General features: G+C 34.4%; 1 protein-coding gene across 2 annotated transcripts in view; it reads left to right on the top strand.

Annotated features, from left to right (window-relative positions):
- CASD1 (CAS1 domain containing 1) overlaps window positions 1-18,891 on the top strand; it is a 67,757-nt gene that overhangs the window by 43,748 nt on the left and 5,118 nt on the right. For both annotated transcript variants that reach the window (XM_049893495.1, XM_049893496.1), the window contains 7 exons: window positions 630-719; window positions 8,967-9,086; window positions 10,097-10,253; window positions 11,661-11,740; window positions 14,278-14,379; window positions 15,893-16,033; window positions 16,632-16,709. In XM_049893495.1, the coding sequence (XP_049749452.1) occupies window positions 630-719; window positions 8,967-9,086; window positions 10,097-10,253; window positions 11,661-11,740; window positions 14,278-14,379; window positions 15,893-16,033; window positions 16,632-16,709 (768 nt within the window). The remainder of the gene's footprint in view (window positions 1-629; window positions 720-8,966; window positions 9,087-10,096; window positions 10,254-11,660; window positions 11,741-14,277; window positions 14,380-15,892; window positions 16,034-16,631; window positions 16,710-18,891) is intronic.

Here is an 18,891-nt window from a genome sequence, read left to right on the forward strand (position 1 = left end):
TGTACACAAATTAGAACTTAGGTAATGGTGTGGCCAGTACTAGCAATATTCTGGATTTCGTAGTTTAGAATTGCTTTCATTGCTCACAATATCTGTGTAGTTTCCTTAAAAGGCATGATTTATTTGAATTTATAAATTCTATTGAAATAAATAACTCTTCATCTCCAGTGAAAATAAAGTACAATAGTAGATCTTTTTCGGACAATACAGTTTAAAGGACCTGTAAGATCTTTTCTAACTTTGAGTTTCTAAGATTTTATTACAGAAAATTATAAAATAACCATTTTTAGACTTGTGAATACTCATATCTGTCATAATTTAAATATAACCTTAATGTAAAGTCATAAGGGTCAACTTAAATATTCAAAATTTCTTTTTCAAATTTGTATTACGTTTAAAATAGTTTCAGTGTTTATTTTATTAAGAAATATAATTTTTAATTGTTTTTCTCTCCATGGTACTTTTGACAGAAGCATTAACTTTATATCATGTAAGAAAAATTTTAACATATCAATTTTAAATTTCTATAAATTTTACGCTAAATTTCTGCAATATAAATTTTAATATATACTGTCCAAATAATTACATGATGATAAATTCTTAAAACAAATTTTGATTCATTTATACAGACTAAAGTATTAAATAGAGAACAGACAGATGAATGGAAAGGCTGGATGCAACTTGTTATTTTGATTTATCACATCTCTGGAGCAAGTACAGTAAGTATTTTGAATTAAAGTTCAGAAAGTATAGTAAATAATGTCACTTTAATGTTTCTTTAAGGATGTGGAGTTTTATTGTGCTTTATATTCTCTACCATTTAGAGATCCTTCTTATTTCATACCTAACCTTTCTGCCTTCCCATTCTTTTCCTACAGCCTGACTCTTTGAATTTTAAAAAATAACAGAAGAAGGTAAAAGAAGACAATAATTGATTTGTACTTACTTGACCATAATTTTAATGTAGTAGAAACAGCTGATAATCTAAGGATAGTATTTCATGTCATCATGTTGAACAGCTAGTTTAAAGTTATCAGGAAACTTTGTAGATGACACTTAAATTATGAAGGATTTAGACTAATCAGTTTACTCTCAAAAGAAATCAGATTAGCTTATTACATTTTCGTTTATTTTTTACTGTATTTAAGCTGAGGGTTTACAGAGCAAATTTGTTTCTTATTAAGTTATTAATATACATATTGTGTTGTGACATTAGTTGCCACCCCCATGACATGTCAATGCTCTCCCCTCCTCCACCTTGGGTTCCCCATTACCAGCTTTCCTGTCCCCTCCTTCCTTTTCATCATTGCCCCTGGGCTGCTGTGTCCGTTTAGTCTTGTTTTGTTTTATGGGCCTGTCTAATCTCTGCCTGAAGGGTGAACCTCAGGAGTGACTTCAGTATAAGATAAAAGGGTGTCCAGGGGTTAGATTATTATTTTAGATTCTATCCTTCCCTGTATTTTAGGATGCTTGTCCAACTATTTTTACACTTTTTTCCCCCTCATTATTTTTACATTTTTAAAGTATAAAAAACTTGTAAATCTTTTGCCCCAATGTTCAAATAAAGAATATGCCTCTTGGACACAGATGGATGCCAATGTAAATATTGCTTTTGAGTGTGAGCCTAAGTATCTAATAACCACTTTTAACCCAAGTTTTTATAATTAAGATGTAAACTAACTTCTATAAAATATGCTTAAAAACTTTAAGAAACTCATAATTTGGGGACTATTGAATTGCTTTTTATTTATTTGCTTTTATAAAGCACATGCCTATGAACAGTATTTGAATCAATGATAAATTGAGATAATAGGGGAATATTGCACAGAAAGGAGTATTTTCAAATTTTCGTAGCAGCAACTAAGAAGGTAAATATTATTACTGGATTGTTTTTAGATATCTGTTAACAATTTGAAAGCAATATTATTATTCATTAAGTCTATTATTTTCAAAAATTGTCAGTGATTTTATGAATGGTTTGAAGGGCAGAAGGCAGAATAATGAAGTATAATTTTTACTGACACTATGTGGCTGTGATATGTACTCTTGTGTCAGCAATGAAATTCCTGTGACACTGCACCTGAGGGGAGCTAGTGAAATTGAGTAGTTATGAGCCAGCACAGTGAAAGAGATTGGAGGCAAGGAGAGATGGAGATAGTCGTTGTTGTCAGATGCCGTTGAGTCGGTTCTGACTCATAGCGGCCTTATGTACGACAGAACAAAACACTGCCCGGTCCTGCACCATCCTCACAATTGTTGCCATGCTTGAGCCCATTGTTGCTGCCCCGTCTCGTTGATCGTTTTCCTCTTTTTCGCTGACCCTCTACTTTGCCAAGCATGATGTCCTTCCCCAGGGACTGGTCCCTCCTGATTACATGTTCAAAGTATGTGAGGCGAAGTCTCACCATCCTTACTTCTAAGGAGCATTCTGGCTGTACATCTTCCAAGACAGATTTATTTGTTCTTTTGGGAATCCATGGTGTATTTAGTATTCTTCACCAACAGCATTATTCAAAGGCATCAATTCTTCTTCAGTCTTCCTTATTCATTGTCCATATTTCACATTCAGATGAGGTGATCGAAAACACCTTGGCTTGGGTCAGGCGCACCTTAGTCCTTAAAGTGACATCTTTGCTTTTTAATACTTTAGAGGTTTTTTGCAGCAGATTTGCCCAATGTAATGTGTCCTTTGATTTCATAACTGCTGCTTCCGTGGGTGTTGATTGTGGGTCCAAGAAAAATGAAATCTTTGACAACTTCAGTCTTCTCTTTTTATCATGAAGTTGCTCATTGGTCCAGTTGTGAAGATTTCTGTTTTCTTTATGTTGAGGTGTAATCCATACTGAAGGCTGTAGTCTGACCGTCATCAGTAAGTGCTTCAAGTCTTCTTTACTTTCAGCAAGCAAGGTTATGTCACCTGCATAATACAGGTTGTTAACAAGTCTTCCTCCAGTCCTGATGCCCTGTTCTTTTTCATATAGTCCAGCTTCTCAGATTATTTGGTCAGCATACAGATTGAATAAGTATGGGTGAAAGGATACAACCCTAACGCACACCTTTCCTGACTAAACCACATGGTATGCCTTTGTTCTGTTCGAACGACTGCCTCTTGATCTATGTACAGGTCCCTCATGAACACAATTAAGTGTTCACAGTAGGGCAGTTTATAAGCCTAGCTCAAAATTTGTAAGATTAACCTAACAGATTCTCTAAGATGTAAGTAGAGATAAATACTGAAACCTAGAAATATCTCTGACACATGAATAAAGACTCAATTTTGGGGAAAAAAAAAAGGTTTTGTTTTAAGAAAGTGCCACTTGGAGACATAATTAGTTGCTGAGATATTAAATGATGATACTGCTGTAAAAAAAAAATTAGGTACGAAGAATTAATGGCAGATGAGTTCCTCAATTCAGTGATTCCAGAAGAGATTTAAATGATACAAGGATAAAGGCAATTTGGCGTTCTGTTATAATCATTTGCCAAACTAGCATTCTAATACTTCTTAGAGTGCATCCCAGTACTTGCTAAATTACAGTTTTTAAAAAAGTCTCTGTTTTGGAATGACATACCTTTCAGTAATAGATCATTTGTTATGATAAATTAACATATCCTAGTTCTTTTGTATAGGATTTTTGTGGTTAAAAATTAACTCTTCATTGGCAAAGCATTAGTAGTGTGGGTTATAACAAATTTTGGAACTTGGTTCTTGAGCACTTAAGTGTGGGCCTTTGTTTAAAAACTCTTTCTAACCGCCCTGATTATTTGAATTACCTAATATTAATGTAAGGAACCCTGGTCCCACAATGGCTAAAGCACTCTGCTGTTGACAGAAAGCAGTTGGCACCCACCAGCTGCTCTGCAGGAGAAAAGATGTGGCAATCTGCTCCCATAAAGATTACTGTTGCCTTTGAATGGATTCTGAATCATAATGACCCTATAGGACAGAATAGAACTGTCCCATAGGGTTTCCAAGGCTGTAATCTTTTCAGAAGCAGACTGCCACATATTTCTCTGGCAGAGCTGCTTGTGGATTGGAACCACTAACCTTTTGGTTAGCAGTTAAGCATGCTTAACAACTGCACCATCAGGGCTCCTTCCCGTAAAGAAACCCTATGGGAGAGTTCTACTCTGTTCTGCAGGGTCGTTAAGAGTTAGAATCAACTCCATGGCACATAACAACAATCTTAATGCTTTTTATTTTGAATAAAATATGTCAGACTTTAGTTGTGCCATGTTTTTATACTAAAATAGAAACTGTGTCAAAAATTCCAGGGAATTACTAAAATAATCCAGATGGCCTGGCAGATTGAAATTGTTAGTGTAAACATTCTTTTTAAAACATAATTTATATCAATTATGGATAAAACACTGTGAATTTAATGTTGAGAGAGCAGCATGTTATGTACACAGTAGATTTTGTGCTCCATTGTAGGGTTTTTTTTTTTGTAGGGGGGAGCAGTTCGTAAATAACTTTTATGAAGGGACCTAAATAAAATGTCTTGAGGGAAAATTTGTGGGACTTGAGAAAGAATAGAACCAGAAGTCAGCCTAACTATTAAATTTGATAAAGTTAGAATTTCAAAATTATTTTTAATATTAAAATGTTGCTATAAGTAGTACTTGAATCATAAAGACAAAAAGAAAACCGGTTTTCATTAAAGGAGACTAAAGAGACATGACAACTGAATGCACTATGTGATCCTTGATTGTTTCTAGGTCAAAAAATTTTTTAAATCTCTAAAGGATAATACTGAGATAATAGGGGAAATTTGAATATGGATTGCATACTAGGTATTATTACATTCATATTAAATTTCTTAGGTATGATAGTGGTAATGTGGCCATGTAAGAAAATATCCTTTATTCTTAGATTCTAAATATTCTTATGTTCCTAAATATTCTAATATTTAGGAGTAATGTCATCTGGTCTGCAACTTACTTTCAAATGGTTCAGCGTGGTAATTAGATGCCCATTGTATTATTTTTGCAAATTTTCTATTGGTTTAAGATATCTCAAAATAAAAAACTGAGGGAATATTACTTGAAATTTGTAATAGGCCAAAGTTTATAGGATCTTGGAAAATTGTGATGGGGTTTAATTCAGCTTAAATGAACTGTATTTACTGTTTAAGTATAACAACTAAATCCTAGCTTTGTAATCCCAGTCCCAGCCTTAAAAGGAACTTGAAAGCATGTTTTATGTAGAATGGTTTAATTGGTAATGTTTAGCCTAGGCTTGACATATGTTTTCGAATATGTATAGGGCTACCAGCTGTAAGAGTGATTAAGCTCATGCATATGGCTGTAGAGCTAAACTGTCCATTATATTAGCCACTTGCCACATGTGGCTGTCGAGCCCTTGAAATGTAGCTAGTTGTAACTCAGATATGTTGTAAGTATAAAATACACACCAGATTTCAAAAACTTAGTATAAAAGATGTAAAATATCTCATTGAACATTGATGTGGTAATATTTTGCATATATTAAATTAAATATATTTATTAAAATTAATTTTACCTGTTTATTTTAACTTTTTAGTAGCCATTTTTTACATGTTTCAGATCTTATTTCTATCGGATAGCACTGCTCTAGAGGGCTGAGGTTGGTAGTTTTTACTTATAGTTACCAAAAAACTAAACCAAACCCAGTGCTGTCAAGTTGATTCCGACTCATAGCGACCCTATAGTGACCCTATAGGACAGAGTAGAACTTGCCCCATAGAGTTTCCAAGGAGCACCTGGCGGATTGGAACTACCGACCCTTTGGTTAGCAGCCATAGCACTTAACCACTACACCAGAGTTAGATTTCAGTTTTATAGCTTTATAGCAGTTAATGACCATCTAAAAATAGAACAGATTGCCTCAGGAGTTTGTATGTTTCTGCTATTAAAAGGTTTTCAGACAAATACACAATGAAGCTATTTTAGAGGGCATTCAAGAATGAGATGTTAGATAAATCCTGAGGTTATTGCAGCACTACATTTCTTACCTTCATCTATGATTCTAATGTTATCCCTTCTTTGGAAGTTTCTAGTCTAATGATGAGACAAGATATTTAAAAAGAACTAATGATTAAGGTCAATGTACCAAATGTCTAAGTTTGATATATAGGTTGTTGGTGCTTTGGGAACTCAGAGGAAGGAGAAATGATTTTCATCTGATAATAAAGATTGGAAAGTTTGAACAGGGATCTAAAGAAGAATGGGATTTGTATAAGCAAAATGCAGTTAGAGGGAGAATGTTCCAAGGTAGAAGAAATGGGCAAAAAAAGGAGTGTTGACAGGGAAGCACAAGAAGGGCCTGCTTAGAAGACAGAGAATCTATCAGTTTGTCCAGAGTGGAGGCTATATAAAAGGATTTATAGCCCATCATAAGCTCAGGTTCTTTTCTTCCAAAAAGTATTATTCCTTAGAAAAGAAAGAGATACTATGCATTCGAGACCCGATAAAATCTTTTATTTACGATGTCCAGTTAAATAAAATATTTTGTCCAACAAAATACTGTGTCCCACAAAGTTACCATTTAGAGAAGACCATTAACCTGAAATGGCCATAAGTAGTGTTAATGTTCTATACTTACAGAGGTGATCAGATGGGTCTGTAAAATAGAAGCTAAAGAAATTTTATATATATTTTGTAATTATTCCTAAATAAATGGCTTTGTAATTGTAAGAGCTGGGTGTCACTGAACACACCTTTTACTTATGTTGTGGAGATCATGAATCTACACCTGAAGGACCAATGGTTGGGAAACAGGTGGAATGACAGTGTTCTAAGGTTATGAGAATTAGTACTTGTAAATGAGATAACATTTCCAGTGACTCCCGCTATATGGAGATTCAGAACGTGTTGAATTTCATTCAGCTGAGAAGTGAAGATGTGATGCTCTGAAAAACAAGGTAAATGATTCTAAGGCACTTGGTGGTGACGAAGACACTGATGTAGGAGTTGAAAATAAAATTGTTTCAAAAATAAGAGTGGGCAAAATAATATTTTTAAATTGTATTTACATGTGTTTCTTAAATAATTACTTTAAGTAGTTACATGTACAGCTCTAAACTCTATAAATATGGAGGCTAAAAATGTAAGATTTTTGTTTGTTTTGTTTTTCATCTTCTCATGGGAAACTGTGAGAGCCAGGATATATTTAGGATAAAAAAAAATTTTTTTTTTTTTTTTTTTAAGGATATATGGTGGTTAATAGCTATAACTATCATATATTGAATTCTAACTGGGTGCAAGTTAATGTCAAAAGTACTTCACATTTATTACTTGTTCATTCCTCGTAAGAACCCTTTGAGGGAGGAGATGATAGTCTCATTTTGCAGATTAGGAAACTCTTCCCCTTGTTCTGGAACTCTGAAGAGGTGCAGAACTTTGCTCTTGATTGTATCCCTGGTAATTCTTAGGTTTTCTTCATTCATTTGTTTGAATTTTTCTCAAACAAAGTGGCATCCGTGAATGTCTTCAATCTCACTGACTCTGTCTTCCATTGTTTCAAATTTGCTCCAAAATCATTCAATTCAGTTGTCCATTTCTTAAATTTTGTGTTTTATCTTTTGGATTTCTTATTGCGGTTTTTGTATGATTTCTAATTACTTATTTTGACATTTTGTTCTTGTATTATTTTCCTGAAGCCTTGTGTTGCTTTGTCTGTGTTTTCCTTGGTTTTGTCTATATTTTCCTTGACCTGTCTTTGTTTTTCTTGATATCTTTCCTAATCTCTTGGAAAACCCTAAATATTAGTCTTTTGAATTCCATAACAGGTAGTTCCCCTGCCTTTTCTTCTGCCAGAAGTTCATCTAATTCTTTATTTTGGTCACTTGCTGGAGCCATTTTGTCCTGCTTTTTTTTTATGTTTTGATATTTCCTGCTGTCTCTGAGACATTAAGGTATGGTTTTCTTCATTTATTGATTGTGTTTTTTTTTTTTTTCATCCTGCTTCTTTGTTTTGAGGACTGGCTGGCCAGGCATACTTTGCTGTTTGCTCGTTTGTGGACACAATAGCTCTTACCACCTTGTCCATATGGGCAGGGCAGCAGCAGGCAGAGCAAGCCTGCTTTACTGTACACTAGTTTGGTGAGACGGCTCAGGGTGAACTGGGCAGGCTCTGTCTGCCTCCTGATGTTGGTCCAGCAGTACAGAAGCATTTCCAGCCCCTTACCTGATAGGTGGGATGTTGGACAGGAATTGGTATGGGCTTGCTTCTCACCATTCAGCAGCTGGTCCAGTGGCAGGAGGGGAGGGATAGTGCTGGCTCTGTGCAGTTGTGGGCCGGTAACTCTCTAGCTGAATGGTACAGCATGGCCCGTCAGGAAGTGGTGTGGGTGGTGTATGAGGCTAGGTGGGAGGGAAGAAGAAAAGGGGAAAAATGTCACAGCAGGAGCCAGTGGTGGAGTCAGGGGAGGCCCAGGATGATGGCAGACTGGTAGCTCTCTAGACTAGCAGCATGGCATGGCCCATCAGGATGGCATATGGTGCAGAAGGGTGAGGGGTGGGAAAGTGTGTTTCTCTGGTTACCAAGTGCTCTGTCTCCTGTTGGGAGCTCCATGAAGTTGCCTTTCCTGTACTCCCTGTCCATGGTCATTGCTGGCTGTGCTCTAAGATGGTAATGCTGTAAGTTGGATAGGGAGTTCTACTCCATATTTCTCCTCGTTCTCGGTTTTCCTTTAGTTTGTTCTTCCATTCGGTGTTTGATCTAGTTCTCTCTTAGTTTTTTTGGTTTTTGCTACAGAGGGATGGCGTGGTGCGTCTGTCTAGGGCACCATGTTGGCTCTGCTTCATTACTGTGTTTTTTACTGCCTGTGATAATGCCTAACTTTTGAGAGTAATTCTTTTCATTGAGGTGATGATAGCAAATGATAATGATGAGCTCTGTTATCTTGGTTAAATGTAGTTGTTACTGTAATTCAAGATATAGTTATTGCTAACATTTATTTTTACTTTTTGATTTTTGTCAACAGTTTTTGCCTGTGTATATGCACATTCGAGTTCTGGTTGCTGCATATCTATTTCAAACAGGTTATGGACATTTCTCATACTTTTGGATCAAAGGAGACTTTGGAATCTATAGAGTATGTCAGGTAGGAATGCATTCATTTTTTTTCTTTTTCTTTCAATTCAACATGCTTTTCTGTCTAACTGTTCAGAAAACATAAATAAGGTTTCTGAAAGTAGTTTGAATTTATGAATAGCACTTTAAAATTGTTATTTCTGGGTTCTAAGTTTAATAATTCAAGATAAATATTACTATGAAAAGGACAAATATAATTTAGAAGAATATATAATAAAAGCATTGGTATACAAGGGACAACATCACTAATTCACTTTAGTTTTGTAGAAATGTACACAGTTACAACCTGAATTGTTAAAATGTGCTATGTTTTCTCCGTTTGAGAAGTGGATTAATATTTATTAGTTTTCTACCTTATGCTAGGCAATTTCTAAACATTATTTTATTTATTCCTCACTACATCCCTGATTTGTTATCTTCATGTTTACAGACAAGGAAACTGAGGCTCAAAGGGATTAAATAATTTACCCAAGGTCACATAGTAAGTGGTCCAGCTGTAATATAAATCTGCTCAAATTCTGTGCTCTTTGAATGATATCAAACTAATATCTGAAATGACTATTACAGAAGTCCCAAAGACGCTTTTTAATTTCAGTGATATTATTTTGTATCTATGACAACCCTTCATTTTAATCCCAAATGGGGTAAATCAATATCAGACAAGATATGAAATGGATACCCTTTTGTTGAGGTAATCTAATACCTGCATATAAACTGTAGCCCTAGGAAAAAGGTTTCTAACTCCTCCTCTACATTTAACAAGATGCCAAGTGTAGCCAGAGGACAGAGTAATCTGGAGATTTCCTGGGATTTAGTTAATATAATGATGCATAAATATTTTATATTCAACTCTTTATAGTGAATGTAGAACAAATGTAATTTTGAGGATTAATAAAATATACTCAAGCAGCTATTATTTTAGTCTTAAATAAACATATTCTGTCAGAGAAAATCCAACTTTGCTTTTTGTGTATACCTGGAATGAAAACCATTTTCTTTCCTTTTTTTTTTTTTCAACAGGTCTTATTTCGTCTCAATTTCCTCGTAGTGGTATTATGTATAGTAATGGATCGACCTTACCAATTCTACTACTTTGTCCCCTTGGTCACTGTATGGTTCATGGTCATATATGTTACTCTAGCACTATGGCCACAGATAATCCAAAAAAAGGCAAATGGTAAATATACTCTCTTACTAATGTTAATAAATATATTCTCTCAGTATACTGAATTTCTTTTACTTACGAAAGGCTGTTATTTATATTGAGAGATGTAGACAGTTTATGTTTAATTTTGATATTTTGAAATTTTGTTCTTAAAATTTATTCCTAAGATAATACAGCTAAGTAGTTTCAGTAACATGGCTTAGTACAGAATATTTTGCATTTATTTTGTATGTATATGTTTTCCTTTTTTAAAATGTTAATTTTACAAAGCCATTTTACATACTAACTAATGCAACAGTTTTCTAACTGTGTTGTACAGTGCCAGAGTAGAGATAGCTAGAAAAGAGATGCGCTTGCTAGAGAAGCAGAAGCCAAGTTGGGCTCCAGGTTTCCTTCACCTTGGTTTAATCTTGGTAGCTTTGCTTTTATTTGATTTCTTACCTATATTGAGATTTTGAGTAACATTCATTTGCAAGAACACTTTTTATATCAAAGTTTAAATGCACTAATATAATCTATCTTCTAGGCAATCCTTTAGGAAATTATTAGCAATCTGTTTTACACATAAGGAAACCGGAGCGCCCAAATGTTGCTGTTTTCAAATTTCCCATAACCAGTTACGGATAGTTTTCAAACCAAGGCCAAAGGCATTTATATTAATGCTTTCCTTCTTCAAGATCATGTTGTTAAAATAAAATCTTTCCCTTTTCTTGAAGAAGAAAAAAAAATTTTATTTTTTGAAACTAACTTACCCTTTTAATGAAATATAGTGTATCAAAAAATATTTTTCCATTGACTTCAATTATTAATGTCAAATACTTCTTCAGGAGTTGAAGCCCAACCTCCAATAAAGCCCATTAGTGTCTTTGAACAGCCTCTGTAGTTTAGTCCTTTACACAACTCAGCATATTAATCAGTTGAGCAATCAACATGTATTAACTTTGAACACAATTTAAAATATGCATATGTTAAAATGCATCTTCTCTCCCAGTCCATTAGAGAGTTTAAGCTCTCCCCTTGGAACTTTAAATAGTATCACCTAAGTTATATTCAACATGTTTGTTAGAATTACATTTAGCATATTGTTCCAGATTTTTCTTGTAACTTTTGATAATGAACAGGTGTAATTAAATCCAGGAGGCATTTTCAAATATACTCACAGTGGATGAACAGCAGGTGTATAGGGTATTGTGTATGTTTTAGACTTATTCCTAGCAAGGATCCTCCTCCATCTTTTTTTCCCTTTTTGCTCTACTTGTAACCTATGACACCCAAATGTATTATGTGTATCCTTATAAGCAGCCTTAAATTATTTTAAGAACTATGCAGCGTATAAATGTTAGAGAATTTTTTAGCATTTAATACATTTTCTAATATAAATTTACATTTCCTAGTAAATTCAAATATTTTCTCTCTTAGGAAATTGTTTCTGGCATTTTGGCTTACTGTTGAAGCTAGCGTTCTTGCTGTTTTGTATATGTTTTTTGGCATATTCTCAGGTTTGTACAGTTTTTTCAGTTTATATTTTGTTATGTTTTGTTTTAAAGTTCAGCTCTATTAAAGTATGTGAGAAGAGTCATAGCTTTTTTTTTAAGCTTCATTTTTTAATGACTGTAATAAAAGTGTCAGTCTGTAGCTGACTACTCAATATAGTTCTTTTGAGACCCATCCACTTTTGTTACCACTGTTTTTGTTGTAAGAGCAATTTAAAGCTCTTCCTCTGGCAGTTGTTCAAGATCCATTTTACTTGACTTTGATCAATCAAACGTTTATTGAATGCCTCTTGTAAGACACTGCTCTAAGTGGAGATCAAAATTCTCTTGACAGAATTTGCAACTTGGTTTGTGCATTATTCATTGTATCGAAGTATTTCTTATTTTTTTATGTAACTACCTACAGTAAAATTTTGGTAGTTAATAAAACGAACTTAGAAGCAAAGAGGCTTGTATATATGTAATATGCTTAATTTAATAAAATTTTTGATCATTTTCCTACCTCTACCCTCTTATCCTCCTATTCAGATAGTTGAAATTTTCTCAGGTATTTTTAACAGGGCTGGCAAACTGCTGCCTGCTGGTGAAATCCATCAGGCAGACATATTATTTGGGCAGTGTGTCATTTTTAAGGAGTCCTGCTAGCATAGTGATGAAGCACTCATCTGTTAACCAAAAGGACTGTGGTTTGAACCCACCAGCTGCCCAATGAGAGAAAGATGTGGCAGTCTGCTTCTGTAAAGATTAAAACCTTGGAAACCCAACGGGGCAGTTCTACTCGGTCTTATTGGGTTGCTGTGATTCGAAATTGACCCAAAGGCAACGAGTTTTATGTTATTTATAACAAAATATTTTAATTTGAGTACCTGTACTTGTGCCACGTTCTGCAATTTACTCTGATCTCCAACCCTCTCTGTTTTACGCCTGGCTGCTTCAAGTGTAAAGACCCTATAGGCAGTGTGTGTATGTGTTCCCATAAAGCTGGGTTATTTTGTTTTAGATGGGTCTGTTTTTTTTTAATAGGCTTTTATACTTATTTTTATGTTTAGAAATATGTAAGATATCTATATTTCTGCCTGACTGCCAAGGTTTTTTATATGAGATAAATAAAATCATAAGAAAACAATAGGCAAATGTATAAAGAAATAGCCAGGTAACAGCAACAACCACTTAAGAAGTATTCATTAAAATTCCCAACAGTCTATGGGTATATCTGAGGTAAAGAAAGGAAGGTTGACCCAGAGGTTGGTTTCCCCAGTTTGGGGTCAGTATTGACCATGGGAGAAGAAAGATAAGTACATAGCCCAGTGTTTTTCATGAAATGGGTGTTCAATAAATGTTTGTTTATTGATTATATAAGAAATAAAATTTTTAATTAAAAATTGTTTTAAATTAGAAGCATATCATATATTTGCTATATATATGATCTTACAGATCATATGTATGTATATAAAATAGATAATGTATCTATTACATCAATATGACCTAATAGATCGTATATAGATTGTGTGTGTGTGTTTGTATATGATTTATAAGTATTTGAGATTACAACCTTGGTAAGATTCCTAATTTTATGGGACATAGATTTTGATAGAACCTATTTTTAATATTCTCTATCCCTTTGAAATCCTGTGGTTAAATGGAGAATGTTGCATTTTATTAAAATAATAAAGTTCTTCTGACCTAAAGGTTTAGCAGTACCTAACTTTAATATTATTTTCATATTTTTGATTTGTTTTTTAATAGCTTTTTTTAAAGTGGTGATCTTACTTTTTTTTGTGCTGCGGCCTTAAGTCTAATAATGGAGCTTTCCTTAATAGAGTTTGTCGTCATTCTTCAGCCTGGAAATAGAGGTTTTTGTTCTCTTCTTTGAAAGGCTTCATTAATGTGCAGGAATGTACCCAAGACTACTGCCCCTTCATTCCCAGATTTTCCAGGCTGTCAGATTAATAATAGAGTACCACTCACTAACTTCACAAGAATAAAATTGTAAACTTTGTTTCAAAGGCTAGTAATGGCATTTAGATATGGTTGATTGAGTAAGGTGACTAATTCAGAGGAGTCTCTTAACACAAATATTTAAATATAGATTATTAAGGACATTTTTAAAAAGAAAAACTATATTTTAACCTTAACCATCATTCTTTAGAATATTGATACTGTGTCCGCTAAAGCCTTTTCGTGTTTTGATTAGTAAATATTAGCTGTTTTATATACTAGATTAAAAAGCTTAAATGGGATAATTTTCCAGTTGCTGGGTTTTGGTTTATTGTTTGTTTTTGCACATTGTCTTAGTAGCCTTTCTTGTGAAGTGAAAGTAAGTTAACAGAAAAGCTTTAAGTCAATTTTATTGGTTACAATAAAATAAATTTATATTTTCAAATAAATTTCAAATGAAGTGATACTTTCAAGTGAAATAAATAGAATTTACAAATTGTGAATAATCCTTATATAATCCTAACTTTAGGAAAAAAATTATAGTACTATTGCAAAATAAGTATTGGCTTATACCGTCTTAGTTTATTTCTGGACTTCTTTCTTAGGGGGCATTTGAGAAGATCTTTTCTCTTTGGCCATTGTCCAAGTGTTTCGAACTGAGAGGGAATGTGTACGAATGGTGGTTCAGATGGAGGTTAGACCGTTACGTATGTATTTACCTTCTGATCTTCTGCCATTTCTAATTATACATTTTTAAAATGATTTGGAAAATTTTAATCTGTTTTTAAGTAACTTAAAAATAACAAAACATGTTGATCTGGTAAGTCAACGCAGTCATGCATGAGTCCCTCACCCTTTAGTTTACAGCTGGGAAAGTATGTATATATCTATATGAGCAGGAAAATACCGAAAAATTATGTCTGTAAAGTAGATTTTGCTTGAGTCATCATTTTGACTTATAGGTGATCCCTAGTATACAGAATTCAGCCATTCAAAGCAGTATTTATTGAGCTCAATATGTGCCCTAGGTGTTGGTGTTGTAAAGGGTATATTAGAGAAAGAAGGCATATTACCAGGCTTCTAAGCTTTATGATCTTTATGATCTAGTTTAAAAACTAAGATTACTACTTATAATTAGGTACAGCATGGATTTTGAGTAGAAGTGTACAAAGAGCACTTTTAAGGATGAGTCCATGAACTTAACCTTGAAGGGAGGAGCTCTGGTGGCACAGCGGTTAAGATCTTGGCTACTAACCAAAAGGTCAGCAGTTTGGACCCACCAGCTGCTCTGAGGGAAAAAAGACCTGGCAATCTGCTCCTGTAAAGATTACTGCCCTACGGGACAGTTCTGCTCTGTCCTGTAGGGTCACTTGAGTCAGAATTGACTGGACAGCACACAACCACAACCTTGAAAGACAGTTAAGATTTTAAAATTCAATTGGCAGAGAACATATAAAACATCTAGCATACCATTTGGACTCTGAATAGATGTTAAATATCCTTCTTCACGCTTTACCTTCTTCCTTTTATTTTTACTCATTCCTTTATTATTCAACATATATTTTCTGAGGGCTGTTTTCTGTGCCGTTCCTGGTTTCCATTACCTGTGTCCTTTCCAGTGTACTGCATTGCATTTCAAAACCGTAAATGAAAAAGGAAAGCATTGCTAAAGTCTTGACATCAAATGATTTTAAATTTTTTGATCATGACATGATAGACCTTTAAAATTCATGTTAAGTCTTTGTTTGAAAAGGACAACTTTCATGCTTTCTGGTCCACCATTTTTTTTTTTTTACTCTTAAAATATGGTCTTGATGGTGTTACTGTTGGTTTTATTTGACTGAAAGGACCGATATGAAATGTGTTTTATCTTTGTTGAGTACATTTAAATTGTGTCACATGTTTCAAAGATAGTATCTGATCACTGATCTTAAATCATCTTTACTTCTTCACTTGCTGCTGAGACTGCTCAAAACTAACCAGCCCGTCTCATATTGTTGTATGAGACTCTCACTCGGCTACTGATGATGGTTTCTAACAATCATTGCTTTATTTTATTCTTGGAGTTTTAGGCTTGAAATTTAAGTTTTTCATAGAAACGCCAAACCTTTAAGCTTGCAACACACGTACTTTTACACTTACATTCCTCTTTAATCAAATATTATTGCTATTTATTGAAAAATAACTGTTTAAGGCAAATTTTCCCTCCTTACTTTTCAGGTAGTCTTTCATGGAATGTTGTTTGCTTTCATTTATCTGGCATTACAGAAGCGCCAAGTACTTTCTGAAGGAAAGGGTGAACCTCTTTTTTCAAACAGAGTTTCAAATTTTCTATTATTTTTTTCAGTAGTTTCTTTCTTGGTAAGTTTCAAAATGTAGTCTAATTTTCAAAAATTTTAAATCGTATAAGTTAATTTTAAGAAGTAGGAATTTAATGTTATTTTTAATAAATAAAATCTTTAATTTTAATTCTCTTTAAGAAATAGGAATTTAATAAGTTAATTATTTTTAATAAATAAAATCTGCGATTTTTAATTGTCTTTTCTCTTTATTTTCTAAATTGGATATTAATTCTAAGGAGATTGTATGTGTGTGTTTGTGTGTGTATTAAGTATGAAAAATAACTGAGAGTTCAGTAAAATAGGAATTTAAAAAGTTGTGATAAATTTGGGAAAAAATATAGTGAGAGCTGTTTGGTGTGAAGAGCCATCCCAGCCTCCTGATGACTATTTCCAGATAAGCATAGATCTGTGCTTGTTTCTCTCCTTCGTAGTTTGGACAACTGAGCACACCAAAACAAGTGACAAGAAAACTTGCAGGCAGTTTTTACTGAAGCTTATTAAATAGCAAAATGAAATATAATTTTATAAATAAAACTGTAAAAAAAAATTTTGAGAATTATGCCCTTCTAGCTGTTTTTTGTTTGTTTTTAAATTAATCCGCACATTTTTTGTTTTAGACCTACTCCATCTGGGCCAGCAGTTGTAAAAACAAAGCAAAGTGCAATGACCTCCATCCATCTGTTTCTGTGGTACAGGTAATTATCTCAATTTCCAGTAATTTTTATTTCTTAATTCTTCTTAAGAACACAGTCTTTTGAGACAGAGAGATTTGAGGTCAAACTCAAGAAAATGTAGGTAAGTTACTTAGTCTTCCTAAGCTCTACTTTCCTCTTTTTCTTTTATTGTAGTAGGGATATTAAAATCTTTTTCAAAGGGTCATTTCGTTAAATGTATGGCTTAGTATTTATCACTTAATTGGCCCTCAGAAAAATGTTAATTTTCCTTATTTGCTTTTCTTCATTTATTTATTCAAATTTATTTATTCAGTCACAGTTATTCATTTCCTATGTGTTAGGTATCATGCTAGGTATGAGATTCATTGTTAAATAAGATACAGCTCCTATCCTCAAGGAACTTAACAATCGAATAGAGAAGTAGACAAACATTCATTTACTCATTGCACAAATTTTTTGCTCATTTAACAAGTATTGGATACCTATTATGTTTGTGGAAACCCTGCTGGCACAGTGGTTAAGAACTACTTCTGCTAGCCAAAAAAGTCGGCAGTTCGAATCCACCAGGAACTCCTTAAAAACTCTGTGGGGCAGTTCTACTCTGTCCTATAGGGTTGCTATGAGCTGGAATTGATGTGATGGCAATGGTTTTTTTGTCATTGTTGTAAATGTATGTGCTAGATACTAGTCTGGGAGATGCAGTGGTGAGCAAATCAGACTTATTTTCTACCTCACAAATTCTACATTCTTCTATTTTAGATGGTAACCATATAATCACTTTATAATTACAAGTCAAAGTAAATGGTGCCATAAGACAATATAATAAGAGGATATGACCTAGTTGGAGTTGGAGGGAGGATGTCGGTGGTTAGGGAAAATTTTCTTGAAGAGTTTAAGCTGATAACATGGGGATAAATTGAAGTTTAAAAGTGAGGATAGCATTTCAGACATGGTGGGAAGCAAGAACTTTAGGCCTTGTGGTGGAAGGGAGCATGGTATATTCAAGGAACTTAAAAGAAGGCCAGTGGGGCTGGATCTGAGAACCAGGGTCTGGGAAGTTCATGTGGTAGTGACTGGGAGGTGGGGAGGGGCTGGCAGGCAACTGAAATCAGATTTACATTTTGCAGGGATACCTCTGGTTGCAAGCACTCATAGGACATTGTGATTAGTGTGGTGATGGTTAGGTACAGGGCACTTTGGAAACACAGGAGTTCTTCCTAGCCCATCTTGACATCAGAGCAGGCTTCTTGGAGGAAGTAGTGTTTATGCTGAGGCCTGAAAGATGAGTAGTCTGACAAAGAGGAGCAGGGAAAGAAGTTCTGAAGAATTTCCCCTTAAGTTCTCTTTGATGCAGGGACTATTTTTTCCCTCTTAAATCTCCACATAGTCAGGAGTACCAAGCATGTGCTAGACTCTCTAAATCAGAATTGATAATGGAATTTTGAACATTACAGTGTATTCATATATCATATTCATGACTTCTACACACAACAGTAGTGCTTATCAGTAAGCCTTTGTATATCGTATCTAAGCTTTCTGTGATTCACAGGATGGAAGGGAGATGTTTCCATTTGCGGTGCACCAATACCGAATAATAAAAGGGAAGTTAAAGGAGAGATTGGCTGCACATAGGATAACACTAACATTTGTGCTCCTGAGGCATATGGCCTCCCTTCCAGTCATCACTTTCCACATACTCATATTTCCTAAGTTAGGTTTTTGGGAAGGGCCTCAGCTTCTCCACTACAGAGTAAAAGAATGTACTACCAAACCAAACCCATTGCCATTGAATCAATTCCAACTCATAGGGACCCAATAGGGCAGAGTAGAACTGCCCCATAGGATTTCCAAGGAACAGCTGGTGAATTCGAACTGCCAAACTTTTTTAGCAGCTGAGCTCTTAACCACTGTGCTACCAGCACCCCCCCGCCAAAAAAAAGAATGGACTAGGAGCACAAATTGAAGCAAGCACTAATTTTATTGGCTGCTATTTATTTTCAAGGACACTTATCCCTACCGTAAAAAGAACATCCAGTAGCCCAAAAGATTATAGGTTACATCTTTATCATGCTTCTCTCTTATTCTCAAATGTCAGCATATCCTTAGAGTATCTATCTGAGGGGCTCCTTTAAGATTTTAAGCATGTACAAGATTCCTAGTGTCCTGTTGGAAGGTGTTTTCCCAGCCTGACTCTGATGTTTTG

The sequence above is a fragment of the Elephas maximus genome, chromosome 8, assembly GCF_024166365.1.
Source record: "Elephas maximus indicus isolate mEleMax1 chromosome 8, mEleMax1 primary haplotype, whole genome shotgun sequence".
NCBI classification, from domain to species: Eukaryota; Metazoa; Chordata; class Mammalia; order Proboscidea; family Elephantidae; genus Elephas; species Elephas maximus.